The sequence below is a fragment of the Lynx canadensis genome, chromosome C1, assembly GCF_007474595.2.
Source record: "Lynx canadensis isolate LIC74 chromosome C1, mLynCan4.pri.v2, whole genome shotgun sequence".
NCBI lineage: Eukaryota > Metazoa > Chordata > Mammalia > Carnivora > Felidae > Lynx > Lynx canadensis.
Genome location: NC_044310.1, coordinates 40,029,361 through 40,052,663, shown reverse-complemented (window position 1 = coordinate 40,052,663; position 23,303 = coordinate 40,029,361). Strand labels below are relative to the sequence as shown.

The window sequence follows — 23,303 nt, the reverse complement described above, 5'->3', positions numbered from 1 at the left end:
TTCCTTTCTGGCCTGCCAAGTTTCAGTAGAGAGACCGGTCACGAGTCTTATAGGTCTCCCTTTATATGTTAGAGCACGTTTATCCCTAGCTGCTTTCAGAATTTTCTCTTTATCCTTGTATTTTGCCAGTTTCACTATGATACGTTGTGCAGAAGATCGATTCAAGTTACGTCTGAAGGGAGTTCTCTGTGCCTCATGGATGTCAATGCCTTTTTCCTTCCCCAGATCTGGGAAGTTCTCAGCTATTATTTCTTCAAGTACACCTTCAGCACCTTTCCCTCTCTCTTCCTCCTCTGGAATACCAATTATGCGTATATTATTTCTCTTTAGTGCATCACTTAGTTCTCTAATTTTCCCCTCATACTCCTGGATTTTTTTTATCTTTTTCTCAGCTTCTTCTTTTTCCATAATTTTATCTTCTAGTTCACCTATTCTCTCCTCTGCCTCTTCAATCCAAGCTGTAGTTGTCTCCATTTTATTTTGCAGCTTGTTGATAGTATTTTTTAGCTCCTCCTGGCTGTTCCTTAGTCCCTTGATCTCTGTAGCAAGAGATTCTCTGCTGTCCTTTATACTGTTTTAAAGCCCAGCGATTAATTTTATGACTATTATTCTAAATTTACTTTCTGTTATATTGTTTAAATCACTTTTGATCAGTTCGTTAGCTGTTGTTATTTCCTGGACATTTTTCTGAGGGGAATTCTTCTGTTTCGTCATTTTGGATAGTCCCTGGAGTGGTGCAGGACTGCGGGGCACTTCCCCTGTGCTGTCTGGAATAACTTGCGTTGGTGGGCGGGGCCGCAGTCAGACCTGATGTCTGCCCCCAGCCCACCGCTGGGGCCACAGTCAGACTGGTGTGTGCCTTCTCTTCCCCTCTCCTAGCGGCGGGATTCACTGTGGGGTGGCGTGGCCCGTCTGGGCTACCTGCACACTGCCAGGCTTGTGGTGCTGGGGATCTGGTGTATTAGCTGGGGTGGATCAGCAAGGTGCACAGGGGCGGGAGGGGCAGGCTCAGCTCGCTTTTCCTTCGGAGATCCGCTTCGGGAGGGGCACCAGGAGGGAGTCAGACCTGCCAGAGGGATGGATCCGCAGAAGCACAGCGTTGGGGGTTTGCGCGGTGCAAGCAAGTTCCCTGGCAGGAACTGGTTCCCTTTGGGATTTTGGCTGGGGGATGGGCGAGGGAGATGGCGCTGGTGAGCAACTTTGTTCCCCGCCAAGCTGAGCTCTGTCGTCGGGGGCTCAACAACTCTCCCTCCTGTTGTCCTCCAGCCTTCCCGTCCTCCGAGCAGAGCTGTTAGCTTATAACCTTCCAGATGTCAAGTCCCACTTGCTGTCGGAACACACTCCGTCCTGCCCCTCCGCTTTTGGAAGCCAGATTTGGGGGCTCTGCTTGGCCGGCGGGCCACCCCTCCGCCCCGGCTCCCTCCTGCCAGTCTGTGTAGCGCGCACCGCCTCGCCGCCCTTCCTACCCTCTTCCCTGGGCCTCTCGTCTGCGCTTGGCTCCGGAGACTCCGTTGTGCTAGTCTTCTGGCGGTTTTCTGGGTTATTTAGGCAGGTGTAGGTGGAATCTAAGTGATCAGCAGGACGCGCGGTGAGCCCAGCGTCCTCCTATGCCGTCATCTTCCCAGGATTCTCTCTAACATTATATGCTAAAGATATTCCATATCAGTTCGTAAAGAACTCTTTCTGCTTTATGGATAAATATCCCTTTTAATTTCCAAAGTTACTATAATTTATTTAATGAGATCCTACTGATGGGCATCCAATATTACAGTTCTGCAGTAAGAGTACACATAAGTGATTTCCTACATAAAAACATATCTAAACTAAATTCCCAAATGTAGGAGTGCTAGGTTAAGAGTATGTGTGTATTTTTTAACAGATGAACATAGGGGAAAAGAGAGGCAAACCATAAAACAGACTTTTAACTATAGAGAACACTGAGGGTTGCTGCAGGGGAGGTGGGCGGGGGAGATGGGTTAAATAGGTGATGGGGATTAAGCAGAGCACATGTGATGAGCACTGGGTGTTGTATGTAAGTGATGACTCACTAAATCCTACACCTGAAAATAATATTACACTGTATGTTAACTAACTGGAATTTAAATTAAAACTTGGAAGAAAAAAAAGAGTATGTGTGCATTTTTAATTTTCATAGATACTGGCAAATTGCCCACAAGGGAGTTGGCACAAATTTCACTCCGTCTAACAGTGTACAATACTTGCTTTATTAAGCTGACAGATGAAAAATAGTTTCTTAGTGTAGCTTTATTTTTTTAAGTTTATTTATTTATTTAAGTAATCTCCACAACCAACATGGGGCTCAAACTCATGATCCCTAGATCAAGAGTCACATGCTCCACCCACTGAGCCAGCCAGGCACCCCTCTTAGTGTAGCTTTAATTAAAAGTTAACTCATTATGAGTTATTTTGAGTGTCTTTTCACATGTTTATGAGCCACTGCTATTTCCATTTATGGGAGCTGTCTTTATATATTGTTTGTTGATCTTTTCCTTATTGTTTTATAAGAGTTCTGTATATTAGGGAACTTTGCCCTTTTTCTGTGGTTTGAAATTCAGAATTTTTTCCCCTGTTCATCATTTATCTTTTGGCCTTGTTAAACTATTTTTTACCATATAGAAATAGTCAAAACTATCAGTTTTGTTTTTTATGCTTCACTCTGCTCCAGCTATACTAACCTTATTTTTACCTTTAAAATATGCTATCGAGGTGTTGGTATTTGCTGTTCTTTCTGCCTGAAATTCTCTTCCCAGAGATACGTGTTTCACTTCCTCCTTCACCTCTTTTGAGTCTTTGACCAAATACCAACTTTTCAATGGGACTATTTTGTATTGCAGGCTCCCTTTCCCTGCTTTGTTTTTTCTCTATCACCTGTAGCTCACAGGCTTTAGGAGTATTTTTAGTTGTCTCATAGAGACATTGCAGCTCACCTACACAAACAAGTGAGAATTAACATCTTCAACATGGTCATCACCTCAGGAGACTAGACACATGGTCCACTGAAGCTGCCATTGTCCAAAACATTTTGGGGACAACTTCTTTAAGAACTTCATTCAGAGACAGCTTAAAGCTTTACAAGGAAAGCAGTCCTGTGCCCTGAAAACGTGTTTCTCAGTGTAGTCCATTAACCCCTAATGTAAAAATCACCTGGTGTGGGTTGGCAGTTTATTAAAATAGGCAGTTTCCTGGGCCTTTCCCCAGATCTACTGAATCAGAATCTCTGGGGAATGGGGCTGAGGAATCTGCCTTTTAAAATGGGGCTAAAAAAAAAAAAAAAAAAAAAGAGGTTAGAGTGGGAGAGAGCCAAAGCATAAGAGACTGTTAAAAACTGGGAACAAACTGAGGGTTGATGGGGGGTGGGAGGGAGGGGAGGGGAGGGTGGGTGATGGGTATTGAGGAGGGCACCTTTGGGGATGAGCACTGGGTGTTGTATGGAAACCAATTTGACAATAAATTTCATATATTGAAAAATAAAATAAAATAAAATAAAATAAAATAAAATAAAATAAAATAAAATAGGGCTCAGTCAGTTGAGCATCTGGCTCGATTTCGGCCCAGGTCATGATCCCAAGGTTGTGGGATCAAGCCCCACGTCAGGGCTTAAGATTCTCTCGCTCCCTGTCACTCTCTCTCCAAGATAAACAAACTCCCTAGGTGATTCCTAAGCCATTAAAGCTTAAAGATCACGGCCTGTATAATCATTGTCCCCCAGCTTAGTCACATACCTTTTCCTCAGTTTGAATCATACTTAAGACTATTTCCAAAAATCAAAACTACCCTCAAAGGACAAAGAGTGTTACCAGAGGTGCTGAAGATCATTCCCAATACACTCCAGAACTGAGCTAAACAATGGGATAGGCATGCAGACGTGGAAATGGTGTTGCAGTAGGAAACAAAACTCTTTGGCCTGATTTTGGTATGCTTGGCAGTGCTAGTAACTTGATAAGTCTCACTTCACACATTAAAGGACCTTGGCTTTAATTTTCTTATTAAAGGGAAAAGCAGAAGAAAGAATGGCTAGATAGGTAGATGATCTCAAGGGTTCTTTCTTTTATGTTCTGGTTTTTCTACTGATATACATAAATGTGGTTAAACAAACCCACATGTATGCACATGTGTGAGTAATGAGGATTATTACTCTAGCAAAAACAGCTTGTTTGGTCTGTTTTAAAGGGAAGAGACTTTGGAGTGCCTGGGTGACTCAGTTTGTTAAGTGTCCAACTCATGATTTCAGCTCAGGTCATGATCTCATGGTTTGTGAGTTTGAGCCCCACATTGGGCTCTCTGCTATCAGCATGGAGCCTGCTTCAGGTCCTCTGTTCCTGTCTTTCTCTGCCTCTCTCTCTCTCAAAAATAAATAAGCATTAAATTTTTTTTAATAAATAAAGGGAAGAACCTTAAACCAAAGTAACTTAAGAAGTAGTATAAAATTAGCAGCTATAGCTAAGGAAATGTATACATAGATTCTGCCTTAAACTATTTGGTAATATTGGAGAAGTCCCATAGCACTGTTGAACATGAATATCTTCTGCTTAGTAACCTCTCATTTTGAAGAAATGGTTCACACTTTATCAGAAAGACAATTAATGTTTAATGGCTCAAGGGTAAGCAGCCAGAAATTTTAATACTGATTCTTGCTTTTAGATCAGTTAACACTGCTAAACATAAATACATTAAAAAAAATTTTTTTTAATCTTTATTTTGAGAGACAGTGTGAGCACGGGACGAGCTGAGGGATGGGAGACACAGAATCAGAAGCAGGCTCCAGGCCCTGAGCTGTCAGCACAGAGCCTGACACGGGGCTCGAACTCACGAACCGTGAGATCACGACCTGAGCCAAAATCGGATGCTTAACTGACTGAGCCACCCAGGCGCCCCAGTAAATACATTTTTTGATAGTGATTTTAGTTCTGTTTCCTTTTTGTTTTACTTCATTTTTTTTTTATTAGAGATGAGTAAGTTTGGGAAAACAGACTCTGATTGCATTTAGCTACATAATTGTGTTGTGCCTACAAAGCATAAGAGACTGTTAAAAACTGAGAACAAACTGAGGGTTGATGGGGGGTGGGAGGGAGGGGAGGGTGGGTGATGGGTATTGAGGAGGGTACCTTTTGGGATGAGCACTGGGTGTTGTATGGAAACTAATTTGTCAATAAATTTCATATATAAAAAAAATTGTGTTGTGCCTATCATATCCACTTTTAAATGTGTAAGGTTTTGTAGTATTACACAGCTGTAGCATCATGTCTTTTCTTATTTTCCAAATATTAATACTTCCCCTTTCATTCTCTAAATGAAAATAAAACCAGTGACTATTTTGGGTTTTAGTCAACAATTCTTACTATGCAAAAAATCTTTCTGGGGCGCCCGGGTGGCTCAGTCGGTTGAACATCTGACTTCAGCTCAGGTCATGATCTCGTGGTCCGTGAGTTCAAGCCCCGCGTTGGGCTCTGTGCTGACAGCTCGGAGCCTGGAGCCTGTTTCCGATTCTGTGTCTCCCTCTCTCTCTGACCCTCCCCCATTCATGCTCTGTCTCTCTCTGTCTCAAAAATAAATAAACGTTTAAAAAAATATATATTTTTTTAAAATCTTTCAGTGTTAGCCCCTAGGTATAAGCTATCGTTTGATTCTTTTTTGTTTTTTGATTCTTCTTTAAATTTTTAAATGTTTACTTACTTTGAGCGACAGACAGAGACAGACAGAGACAGAGCACAAGCAGGGGAAGGAAAGAGAAAGAGAGGATGACACCGAATCTGAAGCAAGCTCCAGGCTCCAAGCTGTCAGCACAGAGCCCAACACAGGGCTCAAACTCACAAACCATGAGATCATGACCTGAACTAAAGTCAGTTGCTTAGCCAACTGAGCCACCCAGGCACCCCAAAAGCTTTTATTTTAATCCTGAAAGTATAGTTATGATAAAAATGTTAAATATCATTATGCAATTAGTAATAAAATAGCTACCAATTTGAAGGGATACCATATTTTGAACATAATTCTGATGCTTTTTGTATCTTACAAGAATATAAATGTTTTAAATGTAAGTATTACTCCCATTTTACATCTGAGGTTCCTTGGGAACCTCAATATTACATATTGAAATGTAATAATCAGGAAGCCTCACAGAGTCATTAGCAGTTTTTAGCCTCCATTTTTTATCAGATGTGCATCCTTTTGTATTATCTGGTATGCAGTAGATAGTAAATGTTTGTGGAATCTCACCATTCCTAAATTGCTGTGTTTCTTCTGTTATGTATCTTATGCTGGAGTACAACTTAGTAAAAGTCAGTGACTCATTTAATTATGAATTTGATTGAGAGAAACTAAACTATATCCTGTTTTGAATTAAAATGAGATTACTTTTTCCCATATCTGATTTATTAGTAATCCTGGTTTCCATTAGCAAGATAGAAAAGTACTATGCTTCAGAGACTGAAAATTTTACTAATGATTAATATATGCTAGCCATTAGATGTTCTTCTTTTTTTCTTCCCAAACTTTAGATTAAAAGATAAGATTGTATCTAATTTTAGATTTCTAAGAGCAAGAACTGGTGAATATGAGCTACTAATTATATTTTGTTTCATCAGCAAGGCCAAAGTTTGAGACTTCTCACTCACTTCCCCCACCACTACCATCACCCAGCCCCCACCAATGAATTGCTTTATTATACTTGATTTGTGATTAACTGTTTTCTCTTCATTCATTTTCTCAACCTTTCCTTCTTCTTCCCCTTCCTCCTTACCTCCCTTCCTCCCACCTTCATTCTTTGTCTTTTAAATTTGTCACTTTAGCTTTTTGTTTTGGGGGGGTTGATTCCTCTTAATTAGATATATGAGGAGTAAATTGTTTCATTTATTTAAAGCTTTTATAATTAAAAAACAAAGCCATTTCTCCTTGCCAGGGAACAGTTGCCATTGCTTCCCCTTCTGGGTTTGAGATTGTAGGAATCCAATTGTTGTGGAAACCATTTATCCCTTTGTGACACCTGACTCTCTTGAACACCGTATGCAGTTAGGCTGACAAGTTTGGTGCTGCCATTAGATGCACTGGCACACTTTTAGCTCTTTAAAAGGGAAGAAAATGCCACACAATTCTGAAAACCACATTTTTTTTCTTGAAACAATTTGTTTTTCCCTTGTCTGTTTTTGTGCTAATGTTCTGAAACGGATTTTTGCTGTTGGTAGTATGCTATGAATGGTAACTTTGTGTTGTGAATAGATGTTGAGAGGAAGAAGTGGAGTCTCCTAGCCATGAGAAGGATGTGTTATCTGTGTGGTGAAGTTCTTGTAAATTGTAATAGAAGGAACTGACAAGCAGGAATTTTGTAATTTGGGACTTGGCTGTCCATTGGCCCTATATGCTCTCATTGATTGTAATTTGAAAATCTCAAAGTAAACATGATTCAGATCTTAGGAAGATTAATTAGATTAATTAAAAATTTAACAAAGTCTCTCTTTGATTAGAACAAATTGTTAGTTAAGGCCACTAGAAAGCATCAACTGGCTGCGGGATTCCTGTGTATTTCTCCACGACTTCCAAAACATTAGAATGATTTGCCAATACCTGCTAGAAAACTGATCACTTTGTTGTTTTTTATAGTTAATTGAACAGCTAATGTGCCTTTGAAGGCTGTATTTCTCTTGAATACACTTTGTGAAGTTTTGAAATGTGTGTTGTGTATTAATTTAAACTCAAGAAGTTACCTCTATTTTCATAATTATTTTCCCTTCTAGCTTGTTTTCATAAAATGACAATTTGGGAAGTACACAATTTCCAGGCAAATTGTCTTGAGATTGAATACTTTAAACCACTAAGCTAACCAGCGTGTCTGCCTGCTTTCTCTCTTTTCTCCTTCCTTCCTTCCTGGCTTCTTTCTTCCCTTCCTTTTTTGGGGGTATCCTGTTTAGGTAGTATTTAATATCACTTGTGAGGCTAGTGCTATGATGGGCATCTACTGTGATATCCACTTAATCCATTGGTGTGAAAGCAACAAGGACTTATTTTCTCCCTTTTGTAGGGAATGACATTCCAGATGTTTTTTGACATTTTTAAATTCAGAGGTTGCCAATGATCAAATCAGGGTCAAGATTGACCTCAAATATTTTAGTAACAGCAGAAAGAAAAATGACATCCTAACGTTCTAGTGTCTTGATCTACACATCTCCATTGATGAATTAAAACTATATGAGTGTGAAATTTTGTACTGGAGGCTTCGGCTGCTTGAGCACCTTTTATTGTATAATAGTTCTGGAATGTGAAGATCTGAATTTTCATGGGAGCACTGATATTTCATGGCCAACAATTGATTTCTTAGGGCCTTGTCATTTCAAATTGCCATGAGATCTGGTTATTGCTGCTCTAAATATATATATGAAACTGCCTCCCAGTGAACTTATTGCTGTGGTGCTAACTTGCCTTGACACTCTTGCTGACAGCTCTCGTGGCCCTTAACATGGTCTACTTCCTGTAGTCACAGCACAGGTTTTATGGAGGATTCAGCCTAAATTTCTGGAATGAATTTCTATAGACAAGAGATATATGGGCTTTAAAAATTAAGAGGTTTGATTCTGTTTTGAATTTGGATATCAAATGAATCTGAGCACATGACATTTTAATGCCGTTTGTCTTTTCAAATAGATTTACCTTCTAATGCATGTGACAACAGGATTTTGCTCATCAGCTAGAACATACATTTCAGAGGAGTTGTTACCTAAAATATTATCATAAGGCATAAGAAAACACACGATTTAAGTTGCCTTTCATGAACATAATTAAGAATTAATAAGCCAGTACCAGTGGCTAGTCCCCAGAATTTCCACTGTTTTGCCTTTTGTGACCTGTGTTATTAAAAGTCCATTATTTTTACAGACTTTATTAAATTGGATCTTATTAAAGCATTCTATATTTGCATTTGGTCTTTCATAATTCATTATTATTATGACATTTACTTTTTACCATCAGATCTGAAAACATATCATAAGCTACCCTTTTCTCTTGAAAGAAATGCTAATTTCAAACAGTCCTCTAATAGAAGAGAAAAGCTTTATCAGTTTTTTCATTTATTCCAGATCGTGTTAAGAATACTAATGCTAGACTTCAGTATGCTAATATCTCTGAGCTTTTTTGGTCAAAAGCTTAGAATTATTATTTTTATCTCATGGTAAGTATGAAACTAGAAGGCCCACTACTACTGGAAAAAAACACAATTCTAAAGTACAATTCTTGATTCTAAAGACTTGTGAAAATGTTGCTAAATCCTGTTTAGTCTAGGATGCTGCCAGTCAATTTAACTTTGTACCACACGGTATTTGTCCTATTTAAGAAATTCTTTCCTCTTAAAATTCATTTTGTTTCTTTTTCTCATTGTTTAGGGCAGTATAGCTTGCAATGTTTAAGACTAAGAATTCTATTCTCTCAGCCTCCAGCCAGCATTTAGGGCTTGCTGCCTGCTTTCCTGTATGATAATTATTTCTGTATCATTTAAGATATTGTTGAAAACTCAGTATAGCAGGACTGTATGTACTGATAACAGACAGGCTATTTGTAACATAATTAGTAAAACAGTGAGTTTTTTGTTGGGGAACTAGTAAGTTTATTAAACTCCGAAATGAAATTGACTTTGACTTTTGTCTCATTTTAGATTTCTGACAATGTGCAATAGACATTTTGGCAGTGTTGTGGCACAAACCATTCGGACTCAAAAAACAGATCAGTTTCCACTTTTTCTGATTATTATGGGAAAACGTTCATCTAATGAAGTGTTAAATGTGATACAAGGTAAAGTACCTGTCACAAAGGGAGTAGAGTGTCTTCTTGTGTATGAGATAAACCTTATAATATTTACCATCAAAGTTGAAAGTAATTCTCTATATTGGTGAACATCTTTGTATTTTAAAACATAGAATATCCTAAAAAAGAACATCTTCAAAAAGTACAGGTTCTATGAAGAATGAAATACACTGCATTAAATTCCAACAGAAATTTCTTTTTTTTTATTTAAAAACATTTTTTTAATGTTTATTTATTTTTGAGAGAGACAGAGTGCAAGCAGGGGAGGGGGAGAGAGAGAGGGAGACACAGAATCTGAAGCAGGCTCCATGCTCCGAGCTGTCAGCACAGAGCCCGACATGGGGCTCAAACTCATGAACTGTGAGATCGTGACCTGAGCTGAAGTCAGACACTGAACCAACTGAGCCACCCAGGCGCCCCACCAACAGAAATTTCTTAATAAAATTGCACAACCCTTGGGACATAGCATAATCATGTTAATTGTTCAGAACTGCTAAATTCTCCAACAATTAAGTCATAATCACTTGTCAAACATGACATTTTTTTATACATATATTGATTTCTTGCTGTAATGTTGATTAATTGAAAGAAATGCTGATCTTTAGTTATCTAGAAAAGCCAGTGACTGGGTATTATAAATCAATTGTTCACACAGTGGTTGCTGGTACCCCTTATTTGTGTGAATCCGTGTTAGGATACAGTGCTAAGGTATGAAGCTATAGGATGCCTGTAAGTTTAATCACATAGCATACTCTTTACAAACAAAAACAGTGACTGATTTTTTATAAAACTGTTACTGATATACCCCAAGGATTATTATAAAATTATTATTTAGAACATAGCTTAAATTGAAAACAGTATATCTTTCCTATGCCGTAGTGAAAAGATGTTTCTCATGCCCCAAGCTAAAGCTTGTGTCTGAGATACTTTCTTTCTTTTTTTTTTTTTTAAGTTTATTTTGAGAGGGAGAGAGCACTAGTGGAGGAGAGACAGAGAGAGTGGGAGAGAGAGAATCTCAGGCAGGCTCTGGGCTGTCAGTGCAGAGTCCAATTTAGGGCTCGAACTCACTAACCATGAGGTTATGACCTGAGCTGAAACCAAGAGTCGGTCACTTAACTGACAGAGCCACCCAGGTGGCCCTGAGATACTTTATTTCTACCTGTATTTCAGTTAAAAGTTCTATAGTGGATAATATGATGTCGGGGCATGGTGTAAATTCTAGTGCCTTTAAAACTCAAAATAAAACCTCTGGTATTTTATGTTTGCTCTGTAACTAAAGCATTGAGTTTCATAAACAATGCTAAAGAAGATCTTCTAGGGGAATGAATTACATAGGGTAAATGGATAATGAAGATAATACTTCATTCCTGTTTTCCCTGTCAAAGGCAGTATTATAATAGTCAGTGGTTCTTAAAATGTATTCCATGGATCCTGGAGGTCCTCTGGACCCTTTCATTGGATCCGTGACATCAAATTGTTTTCATGATAGTGATAAGACTTTTCTTTTTTGCCTCTTTTTTTTTTTTTTTATTACTGTGCTAGCATTTGCATTGGTGGCACAAAATCAAATTTGTGTAAAACTACGGGCACCTTCACACAAATCAAGGTCATGACCAAAACTATACCAGTAGCATATTCTTTACCTCTATTATGTGCAATTTTAAAATTATTTTATTAAATTCCACCCTTTTTATAGTTTGTGTGACACACGAGAGGTATGGATAACACATTTCTGCTGCATTTCAGAGTACAAAGGTAGTCTCAAAGAAAAGCACTTGTATGGTTGCTTGAGCTGAACGAGTCATTTTTTTCTTACAGAACATCATTTTTACTTGAAAATACTGAGAGACAAACTATACTTAAATAGCCTAGGTATTACTGATAGTACTTGTTGCCACTGATAAAACTTGAGCTTTTAAGCAAAACATTGTCATCCACCATAAAATTGACAGCTTAAATAATTTTCTGATGACATCAGTTGTAAGATTAACAAATGTGATTTTTTGATATCATATAATTAGGTATGTCAATATTGAGGAGAAATGCAGAAGTCAGTGAACCAATATTTTCAACATGACCAATGCATGGTATTATAAAATCATGCATAGGTAAAAGATCCATTCAAAGACCAAGATAGGTCAGTGGATCTTAATATTACAAAATACAAACAGTTCATCAACGGTTTCAAGTTCTTCACATACTTGGAGAAACTTCTACTTGTCAGTTTAGGTGTATCAAAGAATATTTACAATTATCTATTAAAATACTCCTCTCTTTTTCACCTACATATCTATGTGAGACCAGATTTGCTTCATAAATTTTAACTAAGACATAAAACAACATATTGTAACTGGTTTAATATACAAGTAAATGTGAGAATCCAGTTATGGTCTATTAAGCCGGACATTAACGACATTTGCAAAATGTTAAAACAATACCATTCTTCTTGCTAAACTTTTTCATTTGGAACATAGAGCCATTTTTCATAAAAATGTGGTATTTATATTAACATGTAATGGGTTTATTATTGTTACTTTTAAACGAATTGATAAATATGCTTTAAGTATTTCAACTTTAATTTCTAACACAATAAATGTTGATAACAGTAACCCACATAAAAATTATTTGGGGATCTCAAAAATTGTTAAGGGTGTAAATGAGTTCTGAAAACAAAAGTTTTAAAACTACCGCAAGGGGCGCCTGGGTGGCTTGGTCGGTTAAGCGTCCGACTTCGGCTCAGGTCATGATCTCATGGTCTGTGAGTTCGAGCCCCGCGTCGGGCTCTGTGCTGACAGCTCAGAGCCTGGAGCCTGTTTCAGATTCTGTGTTTCCCTCTCTCTCTGCCCCTCCCCTGTTCATGCTCTGTCTCTCTCTGTCTCAAAGATAAATAAACGTTAAAAAAAAAATTAAAAAAAAAAAAAAACCTACCGCAATAGGCTATAAAGAAAAAACTTGTCCAGAACTGCATTAATTGGTCCCTTTTCTCTGTCTTGTCCAGTTTGGCAGTGAATCCTTACAGTTAGGTTTGAAGCATAGTTGATAAGCAGGCTTAAGCCTGAAAATGAATGGCCAGTACCCTCCATAAAGAAGTCCTGTTCCTAGGCACCTGGGTGGCTTAGTCAGTTAAGCGTCTGATTCTTGATTTCAACTCAGGTCACACACAGTTTGTGGGATTGAGCCTGCATCACGCTTTGCACTGACATCACGGAACCTGCTTGGGGTATTCTCTCTCCCTCTCTCATTCAAAATAAATAAACAAACAACATAAGAATTCATATCCCATGCATTGAGTCTTAGTCACTACAGTTTGCAAATAAGAAAGGGAAACTCAAAGATTTGCCCAGTATCAAAATTGAAGTTTCTCCAAAACTCTTTCCATTTGTCATACCAATTAATAACTACCAGTGATTGTGTATTCTGTGATAAGGAAATTGATCCTTAGAGAGCTATAGTCAGTCACTCATTCACTTAGTTATTCGCTTACTAAGTGAATAGTTAATTAAGCTCTTGTCATGTGCTAGGCAGTTTCTAGGCACTAGAACATATAGTTTTTAAGTTGTGGAGTTAGGTTAGAACTGTGGCTATAAAACCAACTCTGCTTTCTCACTACCATGGTATCACACCAAGATAATATTTGTTCTCTAGCTCATTTGTTCAGAGACTAGTACTGATGTGACTGATTTATTTAGATTGTTTCTTTTACTAAGGACCACAGATGCTCCCTAACCTGCTGCCAGTGGTCATAAGGAAAATAGAGAAAAGGACCATTGAAAGGTCATGTTAGTCCAGCCCTACTCTAGAATAACACCAGCAAGGATGCTTGCTATTTGTTGTCCCGTTTCATCGATGGGACAAGAAGACCTCCTCTCAGGCCCTGGAGAAAGATGGGCACTTTTGCATGTAGTTTTGAAAGAAAAGAAGAATTGCCAAATCTTTATGTATCCTTATGGATTTCTCTCTTGTAGATGTACCCAAAGCAAGTAACAGGACAATGCATTCAAGAAATGGTGTATATGTGCTTTATGTGCTATACTTTTGTCATGGCATTGGACAGAGAATAAAATAGCATTAAGGAAAATCAGGCATTTATTTGTTTTGTTTTTTTATTTTTTTACTATTTATTTATTTATTTATTTATTTATTTTTTTATTTTTGGGACAGAGAGAGACAGAGCATGAACGGGGGAGGGGCAGAGAGAGAGGGAGACACAGAATCCGAAACAGGCTCCAGGCTCTGAGCCATCAGCCCAGAGCCCGACGCGGGGCTCGAACTCACGGACCGCGAGATCGTGACCTGGCTGAAGTCGGACGCTTAACCGACTGCGCCACCCAGGCGCCCCATATTTTTGAGAGAGAGAGTCCGCAAGCAGAGTTGGGGCAGAGAGGGAGACAGAGAATCTGAAGCAGGCTGTGTGCTATCAGCACAAAGCCTGACATGGGGCTCAAACCCATGAACCGTGAGATCCTGACCTGAGCCAAAGTCTGACGCTCAACTGACTGAGCAACCCAAGCACCCCAAAAGGAAATCAAATATTTAAATACTCTCTTATAAAACTAATATAACACTGTATATTAACTAACTGGAATTAAAATTAAAACTTTAAAAGATTAAAATAAATAAGTACTCTCATAAAGTTTATAGTATAGTCATTTAAAAGCAGCTGAAAGGGAAAAATATCAGTTGGGCAAAAAAATAACTCTTTTTTTTTTTTTCCCAGAAAATGAATTGCTGTTTGCGTCACCAGAGTTTTTAGTGATAAGAGATAATTCTAAATAAATAGTGTACTGAGATGGTAAAGAGAACAGGCTTTTTGAGTTAGACTCATTTGATTTCAAACCCTGGCCCCACCACTTAATCAGCTTGATCTTGATTGCACAGGTTACTTGAGCTCTCAAAGTCAAAATCATAATGATACTTTCAAAGCATTGTTGTACAGGTTAAATGAGATTATATATATAATCTAAATCCAAATTCTATAGCTATAAATAAATATATACTATATACTATACTATATAATGTATATAAATAATATATCTATAATATATTTGTATATAATAATAAATATATAAAATGTACCATACTATATATAATATATAAATACATATTATAATAATATATAAAATATAAATATATTATTTATATATAAATATATAATATAAAATATATTATAATAATAAATATATAACATATACTCTACTGTAAATAAATATATAATCTAAATACTATATATATATTTATATTTTTGCCCAACTGATATATATATATATATATATATATATATAGTATTTAGCCTAATTATTGGCATATAAACAATTGGTAGTTGTTGCTAGTATCTTTAAGTACCTGCATTTTTCTAACTTGAAAGAACTTCTGATCCTCATAACTTAACCATTCTTCTTCATAGTGCTGAAAAATCTTTCTCATTGAGAGATGGTTCCCTCAAATCTACTGTATTTGAAATTTCAACTGCCTGTATACTGCTTTACTCTTTCACATTGAACATATGAAACTTTTCAATGAAAATGTGAAAGTGTTTTAACTAGATATTAGCATAGTAGTCTGCAATTTTTATTAGACTTTAGTTACTCCTTACTGATTAATTCTAGAATGGCTTTCCATTTTATTATAACTTTAATAATGTGAAATTTGGCAATCTCCGTGTGTTGCTAGGTAACACAACAGTGGATGAGCTAATGATGAGACTCATGGCTGCAATGGAGATCTTCACAGCCCAACAACAGGAAGATATAAAGGATGAGGTAAGATGAAAGGTTAAGTAGACTTTTAATAGGATTTTGATGGGATAATTTGTCAAATGGAGATGCTTGCCTATGTCATGATTGATAAATAAGGATAATGAAGATGCATTTCCAGATGAACCAAGGACTTTTATACCATTGAGTTTACCTTTCAGTCCTTTCTTTTCATGACCCTAAGACCCAACAATTTGTTTAACTTTATGGACATTTATACTTTGCTAGATTTGGAGTGGTGACAGGAGGTCAATTTGCAAGAAATGAATTCCGAAGCATATTTACAAAAGAAACGAGAGTCCAGGAAATCCTGTGTACTATGTGGTTTTTTCACTCACTTTCAAGATCCTTCTACTCTTTTTAAATATTGAGATTGATTAGGAGTGAACAGATTTTTACATTTGAACATATTTTTGAAACACTGGGAGGCTGGGGCGCCTGGGTGGTGCAGTCGGTTAAGCGTCCGACTTCAGCCAGGTCACGATCTCGCGGTCCAGGAGTTCGAGCCCCGCGTCAGGCTCTGGGCTGATGGCTCAGAGCCTGGAGCCTGTTTCCGATTCTGTGTCTCCCTCTCTCTCTGCCCCTCCCCCGTTCATGCTCTGTCTCTCTCTGTCCCAAAAATAAATAAACGTTGAAAAAAAAAAATTTAAAAAAAAAAAAAGAAACACTGGGAGGCTTAGTAAAAGATCTCCAGAATTCTGAATTTCTCAGTCTCTTTAGTATATTCAGTTGGTATAGATGGCATGAGCATGGAACCTCAAATAAAATAATAATAACAGCAATATTGATAATGACAGTAGTAGTCAACATTTACTGAATATTTATAATGTGCTAAGCACTGAGCTAAGAAGTGATCTCAAAACAACCCCATGAGGTTGTATATGAGTCACAGAAACTCTGCCACAGAGTTCTGGCAGAAAACACATGGCACTTTCAAACTTGGTTATTTGAGAACAGTTTAATAAAAGAACTGTTTATAAAGGTAAGGTCAGGGTTTATGGAAATCAGCAATAGTTAGTACAAACTCTAGGGCAAAGAGGAGCCGTTAACTACCCCTAGGCCTAAATGCGTTGGAGAAGGTGGTATATCGAGAGGGCTGTATCTAGTAGAGGGATACCTGGTAGAGAGGAAACCCGGAAATAGCTTTACTTTCCTTCCAAGCTCTGATTTCCTACTAGTACCTCCTACTGACCTAACCCAACCAGAAGCTGAAAATCAAGAGAACCACCCTGGGCAAAAAGCTAGGTGAAGTGTGGATACTGAGGACCAAATGAGAGATAATCTAATACAGATTGGTACTATTATCTTCACTTCTCAGATGAGAATGCTGAAGATCGAAAGGGTTAAGTTCATTTGCCCAAGATCACATGGCTAGTAGAACCTATAATAATCTCAAGTAATCATTATTGCTATATCAGTCAAAAAATTTCTGGGTTTGGAAAACAGCCCAAAAGTTATGAAACACATGCTAGCATTTGTTCATTTGAGATGCTTATTTCACAGGTACTTATTAAATTATCCCTCCTAATATTTTTAATTGAAAAAATTTTTTTCATAGACAAATAGAGAAAGTTTGATTTCTGAGTAATGATGAAAAGTTTCCAGCTATAGGGAGTACTTTCAATACAATACCCATTAGCTATTACAAATGGAAAACATGTAGACATATTTTTTACTTTATTTGCTTGTCTCTTTCTTCTATTAGACTGAGTTTAAGAACAAGAGTTGGGTCATATTCACATTTATAACTGTATCCCCTAACGGTATACCCAGGATGAAGTAAGCACTCAACAAATGTTTGCTAAATTATTGACTAAATGAATACTTGGCAGAATTCACATGAAATAATGTTAGTTGATGGGGCACCTGGGTGGCTCAGTTGATTAAGTATTCAACCAGCTCAGGTCATGATCTCACAGTTCATGAGTTCAAGCCCCACATCGGGCTCTGTGCTGACAACTTGGAGCCTGGAGCCTGCTTCTGACTCTCTCTCCCTCTCTCTGTGTCCCTCCCCTGCTTGCTCGCTCTCTCTCTCTCTCTCTCTCTCAAAACTAAACATTAAAAATAAAAGAAAGAATGTTAGTTGAAAAAAAGAATTCTTGATTATAGTGGTATAAAATCTGATTAACAAGTTAGCACTAATTAACAAATACGAAAATTTGGAGTGCTGTAACTAGTTTAGAGTTTTAATACACATTAGGTTTCTTTCATTGCTGAAAAAATGATGTTTGTAATTTTCCTTAATAGCCAATGTTTCATTTACTCTAAAGAAAAGGTAATCAGGTATATGGTGGAAAGATATTTATCTGTTACTCTATAAATTGACAATGACATTTTGAAATAATGAAGTACTGTACTTACTTAGGAATTTGTAATAATAGGTGTGTTGCCGTTCATGATTACATTTATCCTGGAATAGAGGCATTGATTGACAATAATTCACTAAACACATTCTTCAGCCATTTAAATCTTGAGTCTCATTAGTACTAGATTTACAGATTATGCTGTATAATAATATGAATGCACTATATTTGCATGCATATTCCCAGTTCATTCTTTCGTCTTAATTTGTGTTCTTCATAATTCATTGGTAAAGAAATTGACTTTAATTCCTTTAATACTGAGCACAAATTTTAATATCAGGGTTACAGGAAAAATCCAAGGCTCCATATAATTGAAATTTTTATTGAAATTTAACTGTAAGAGGTAAGGATTTCTCTTTGTTTTTAGTGTCTTCATGGAAGTTATTATTCAGTTCATAAGTAGAGTTCCTAAGACAAGCTTTTCTAGGTTCAACGACTTGTTTTGGACTATGCATAGATCATAAATGATTTGGTATCTGCTGTGTACGTGACAAGAAACACTGTCCCTTATAATGGCGAATTTGCTTTTACTCTTCAAAAAATTTCAAGTAAGGCTTTATCTTAAGCTTGCAATTATAATCAAATTCATAGACAGGGTTGGGGCACAGCTTCCTAGGCCTGAATTTATGTAAACTTAACTTTGGTTCAGTTGTATCCATTACTTCCCTGATTCCATTGTATTCGTGCAACCAGAGATGCCTATACTATACAAAGCTTTTATTAAATAAAACCAAGCCCAAACATATTCATTCTCTGAATTATTCTTTAATGGCCCAGAATGCACTAACCTTTGTATCACTAATTGTTCTATTTTCTTTTCTTTTTCCTCCAAGATTTTATTTAAATTTAAGTTAGTTATTAATATATAGTGTAGTATTGGTTTCAAGAGTAGAATTTAGTGATTCATCACTTACATACAACACCCAGTACTCACCACAACAAGTGACCTCCTAATGCCCATTACCCATTTAGCCCATCCCCCCACTGACCTCCCTTCCAGCAATCCTCAGTCTGTTCTCTATATTTAAGAGTCTTTTATGGTTTGCCTCCCTCTCTGTTTATATTTTATTTTTTCTTCCCTTCTCCTATATTCATCTGTTTTCTTTCTTAAATTCCATATATGAGTGAAATCATATGATATTTTCTTTCTCTGACTGACTTATTTTGCTTAGACACCAGAAGATACTCTAGCTCCACCCACGTTGTCACAAATGGCAAGATTTTGTTCTTTTTGATGGCTGAGGAATATTCCATTGTATATAATCAAGAAGCATACATTATATAAGCCTCTTGTTTTGGTAGAACGGCCTATAGTTTTATTCAGAGACACTTTCAGTAATGATTTAGTTTGGTTTTTTAAGTGTTTACTGAGCATCTATCAAGTATATAGCTCCGGGCTCAGTCCTGGGGACAGAGAGGTACTTTGCTGCAATGTAGGCTTATTGACAATGAAGGGATGAGGAGGAGAGTAAATATCACTACATGATAGTAGCCACATCTAAAATCTGTTTTTACTTACAGCCTGGTTCCAAACAATAGATACTTTCTAACATGTAAATAGATTCAATTATTTTCATATGCCCTATTTTCTTTAGCCAGTAGTAATCCAGAAAACTCTGATTATAAAGAGTTTATGATACTTAGTTCCTGGTCTGTTTATTATTTCATCCGTTTCTTTGTTCATCCATTCAACAATGTATTTAGAATCCTCAGTGTCATAGGTGCAGGGAATACTTCTTTCCAGATTTTTCTATTTCTTCCTGATTCAGTGTTGCTAGGTTGTATGTTGAAAGGAATATTTTTTTTAGTTTATTTATTTTGAGAGAGAGAGAGAAAGAGAGGAGGGGGAGGGACAGAAAGAAAGGGAGAGAGAATCCCAAGCAGGCTCTGTGCTATCAGCACAGAGCCCAGTGCAGGGCTCGATCCTGCAAACTGTGAGATCATGACCTGAGCTGAAACCAAGAGTTGGACGACACTTACCTGATGGAACCACCCAGGCACCCTGCAAGGAATTTATCCATTTCTTCTAAATGATCTAATTTATTTGTATACTGGAATGTAATTGTTCATAGTAGTCTCTTATGATCCTTTTTGTAATATTGTGCTATTAATTGTAACATCTCCTCTTTCATTTCTGATCTTATTTACTTGAGCCCTCTGTTTTTCTTGGTGAGTCTGTCTAAAGGCTTGTCAATTTTGTTTATCTTTTCAAAAACTCAGCTCTTAGTTTCACTGAACTCTTATTTATTATTGAAATTTAATTGACATAAAATGGTATATTTTATTTATTATTGAAATTTAATTGATATAAAATGGTTTCAGGTATACAACATATTAATTCAATAATTCTATACATTATTCAGTGCTCACCATGATAAATATAGTTACACTGATCTTTTCTATTGTCTTTTAGTCTCTATTTCTTTCTCCTCTGATCCTTTTACCATTTTTTCCCCTCTGCTAACTTTGGACTTTGTCCTTCTTTTTCTAGTTCCTTGAGAGTAGTAAAGTTAGATTGTTTATTTGAGATTTTTCTTGTTTCTTGATATAGGCATTTATCACCATGAGCTTATCTCTTATAACTGCATTTGCAGTGTCCCATAAGTTTTGATAGGTTGTATTTCCATCTACATTTGTCTCAAGGTATTTTTTTATTTTTTCTTTGATTTCTTCATTGACCCACTGGTTGTTCAGCATGTTGTTTAAGCTCCACATATTTGTGAATATTCCAGTTTTCTTCTTGTAATTGATTTCTAGTTTCATACCATTTCAGTTGGAAAACATGCTTGATATGATTTCAGTTTTTATTAAGATTTTTTGTGTGCCCTAACATATGATTTATCCTGCACAGTATTCCATGTGTGCTTGAGACGAATGTGTATTCTGATCCCTTTGGGATAAAATGTTCTGTATATGTTTCTTAAGTCCATCTTATCTAACCTGTCATTTTATTCCAGTATTTCCTTATTGACTTTCTGTCTGGATGATATATCCAATGATGAAATTGGGGTATTAAAGTCCCCTACTATTATTGTATTGCTGCCTCTTTCTCCCTTTTAGGTCTGTTAATATTTGTTTTCTATATTTAGGTACTTCTATGTTGGGTGCATAAATATTTTAAAAAGGATTCTTTATCCAATGTTTTTTCTCCATAGTTAATCCCAGATCACAGAAGATAATAATTTCTTTCATCTTGATTTGTATATTCATTTCATAAATATTTATTGATCTTTTCCTATGTACTAGACACTATGTAAAGCACCAGTACCACAGCTGTGAGCAAGATAGGGCCACTGGGCTTACAACTCAGGAAGTAATCAGGAAGATAGAGCCCTGGGAGCACCTAGCCAGAGTGAGCTAGACATGCTGTGTAGGCAACTTGACATGGAGGACAGAGAAGGGCTCTTGCATTCTCCATGTAAGCTATGAGGCAGGTATAACAGGTGAGAATGAAGATAATAATAATAGCTACTCTTCAGGTTCCTGCTACATGCCAGCCATAGGTATTTCTCAGTGTAATTCCTAGACTACCAGAATACTTAGCTATCCACCAAGGATTCAAGGCAGTTTGGTATGGATAAGCAATGTAATCAATTTTGTTAACATGTATTTCACATATTGAAATGTAAAATAAATCGCATTTCATTCATCATATCTGTTTTATAGGCTGCTCATATACAACAAGGAGTGCATTGGTTGTTTTATTGAGACAAATTCATTTAACTGGGGCAGTTTACTTTGGCTTCTGAACTATTATGTCATTCACATGTTATTGTTAAACTTATATTCATTTTTCCTTGCTTAAATCAGTTATATTATCTTCTTAATTCCCCGAAATTGATCGTGGCTGAACTACCCTACAATGCAGTAATTGTACTATGAGATATTTACCCAAAGGATACAAAAATTCAAAAGGATAGGTGCCCCCTGATGTTTATAACAGCAGTACCTACAACCGCCAAACTATGGAAACAGCCCACATGTCCATCGATTGATGAATGGGTAAAGAAGATGTGATGTGTATATACGCGCACACACACACACACACACACACACGTACAATAAAATATTCCTCAGCCATCAAAAAAATGAAATCTTGTCATTTGCAAAATGTGGATGGAGCTAGAGAGTATTATGCTAAGCAAAATAACTCAGAGAAAAACAAATACCATAGGATTTCACTCATGCGGAATTTAAGAAATGAAACAAAGGAGCAAAGGGGTAAAAAAAGAGAGGCAGACCAAGAAACAGACTCTAAACTATAGAGAACAAACTGATGGTTACCCAAGGGGAGGTGGGCAGGGATATGGGTTAAATAGGTAATGGGTGATGGATATTAAGGAGTACATGTGTTGTGATGAGCACCAGGTATTCTATGAAAGTGTTGCATCACCATATTGTACACCTGAAACTAATATTACACTGTAAGTTAACTAAGTGGAATTTAAATGAAAACTTTTTTAAAAAATCTGTGCATGGTTTATAGCAACATTATTCATAATAGCCAAGAGGTAGAAACAACACGAGTGTCCATAAAGGGACAAGGGTAAAAAATAACAACAAAAAAAAGTGGCATATGCATACAATGGAATACTATTCAGCCTTAAAAACGAATTCTGGTAGAGGCTACAATATCAGATAAATCTTGAAAACATTATGCCAATTCTCAAAAAAAAAAAAGGGAGATGACCCAAATAGATAAAATCATGAATGAAAATGGAATTATTACAACCAGTCCCTCAGAAATACAAGCAGTTATCAGGGAATACTATAAAAAATTATATGCCACCAAACTGGACAACCTGGAAGAAATGGACAAATTCCTAAGCACCCACACACTTCCAAAACTCAAACAGGAAGAAATAGAAAACTTGAACAGACCCATAACCAGCAAAGAAATTGAATCAGTTATCAAAAATCTCCCAAAAAAATAAGAGTCCAGGACCAGATGGCCTCCCTGGGGAATTCTGCCAGACATTTAGAGCAGAGATAATACCTATCCTTCTCAAGCTTTTCCAAAAAATTGAAAGGGAAGGAAAACTTTCAAAGTAATGAAGCCAGCATTACTTTGATTCCTAAACCAGACAGAGACCCAGCAAAAAAGAACTACAGGCCAATTTCCCTGAGAAATATGGATGCAAAAATTCTCAATAAGATACTAGCGAATCGAATTCAACAGCATATAAAAAGAATTATTCACCATGATCAAGTGGGATTCATTCCTGGGCTGCAGGGCTGGTTCAACATTCACAAATCAATCAATGTGATACATCACATTAATAAAAGAAAAGAAAAGAACCATATGATCCTGTCAATCGATGCAGAAAAAGCATTTGACAAAATTCAGCATCCTTTCTTAATAAAAACCCTTGAGAAAGTT

The 23,303-nt window shown here is 36.8% G+C and overlaps 1 protein-coding gene across 6 annotated transcripts in view; it reads left to right on the top strand.

Moving 5' to 3' along the window:
- The window catches only part of FAF1 (Fas associated factor 1), a 529,019-nt gene that overhangs the window by 401,619 nt on the left and 104,097 nt on the right, over positions 1-23,303 (top strand). For all 6 annotated transcript variants that reach the window (XM_030328128.1, XM_030328134.1, XM_030328133.1 and 3 more), the window contains 2 exons: positions 9,659-9,795; positions 15,478-15,566. In XM_030328128.1, coding sequence (XP_030183988.1) covers positions 9,659-9,795; positions 15,478-15,566 — 226 coding nt within the window. The remainder of the gene's footprint in view (positions 1-9,658; positions 9,796-15,477; positions 15,567-23,303) is intronic.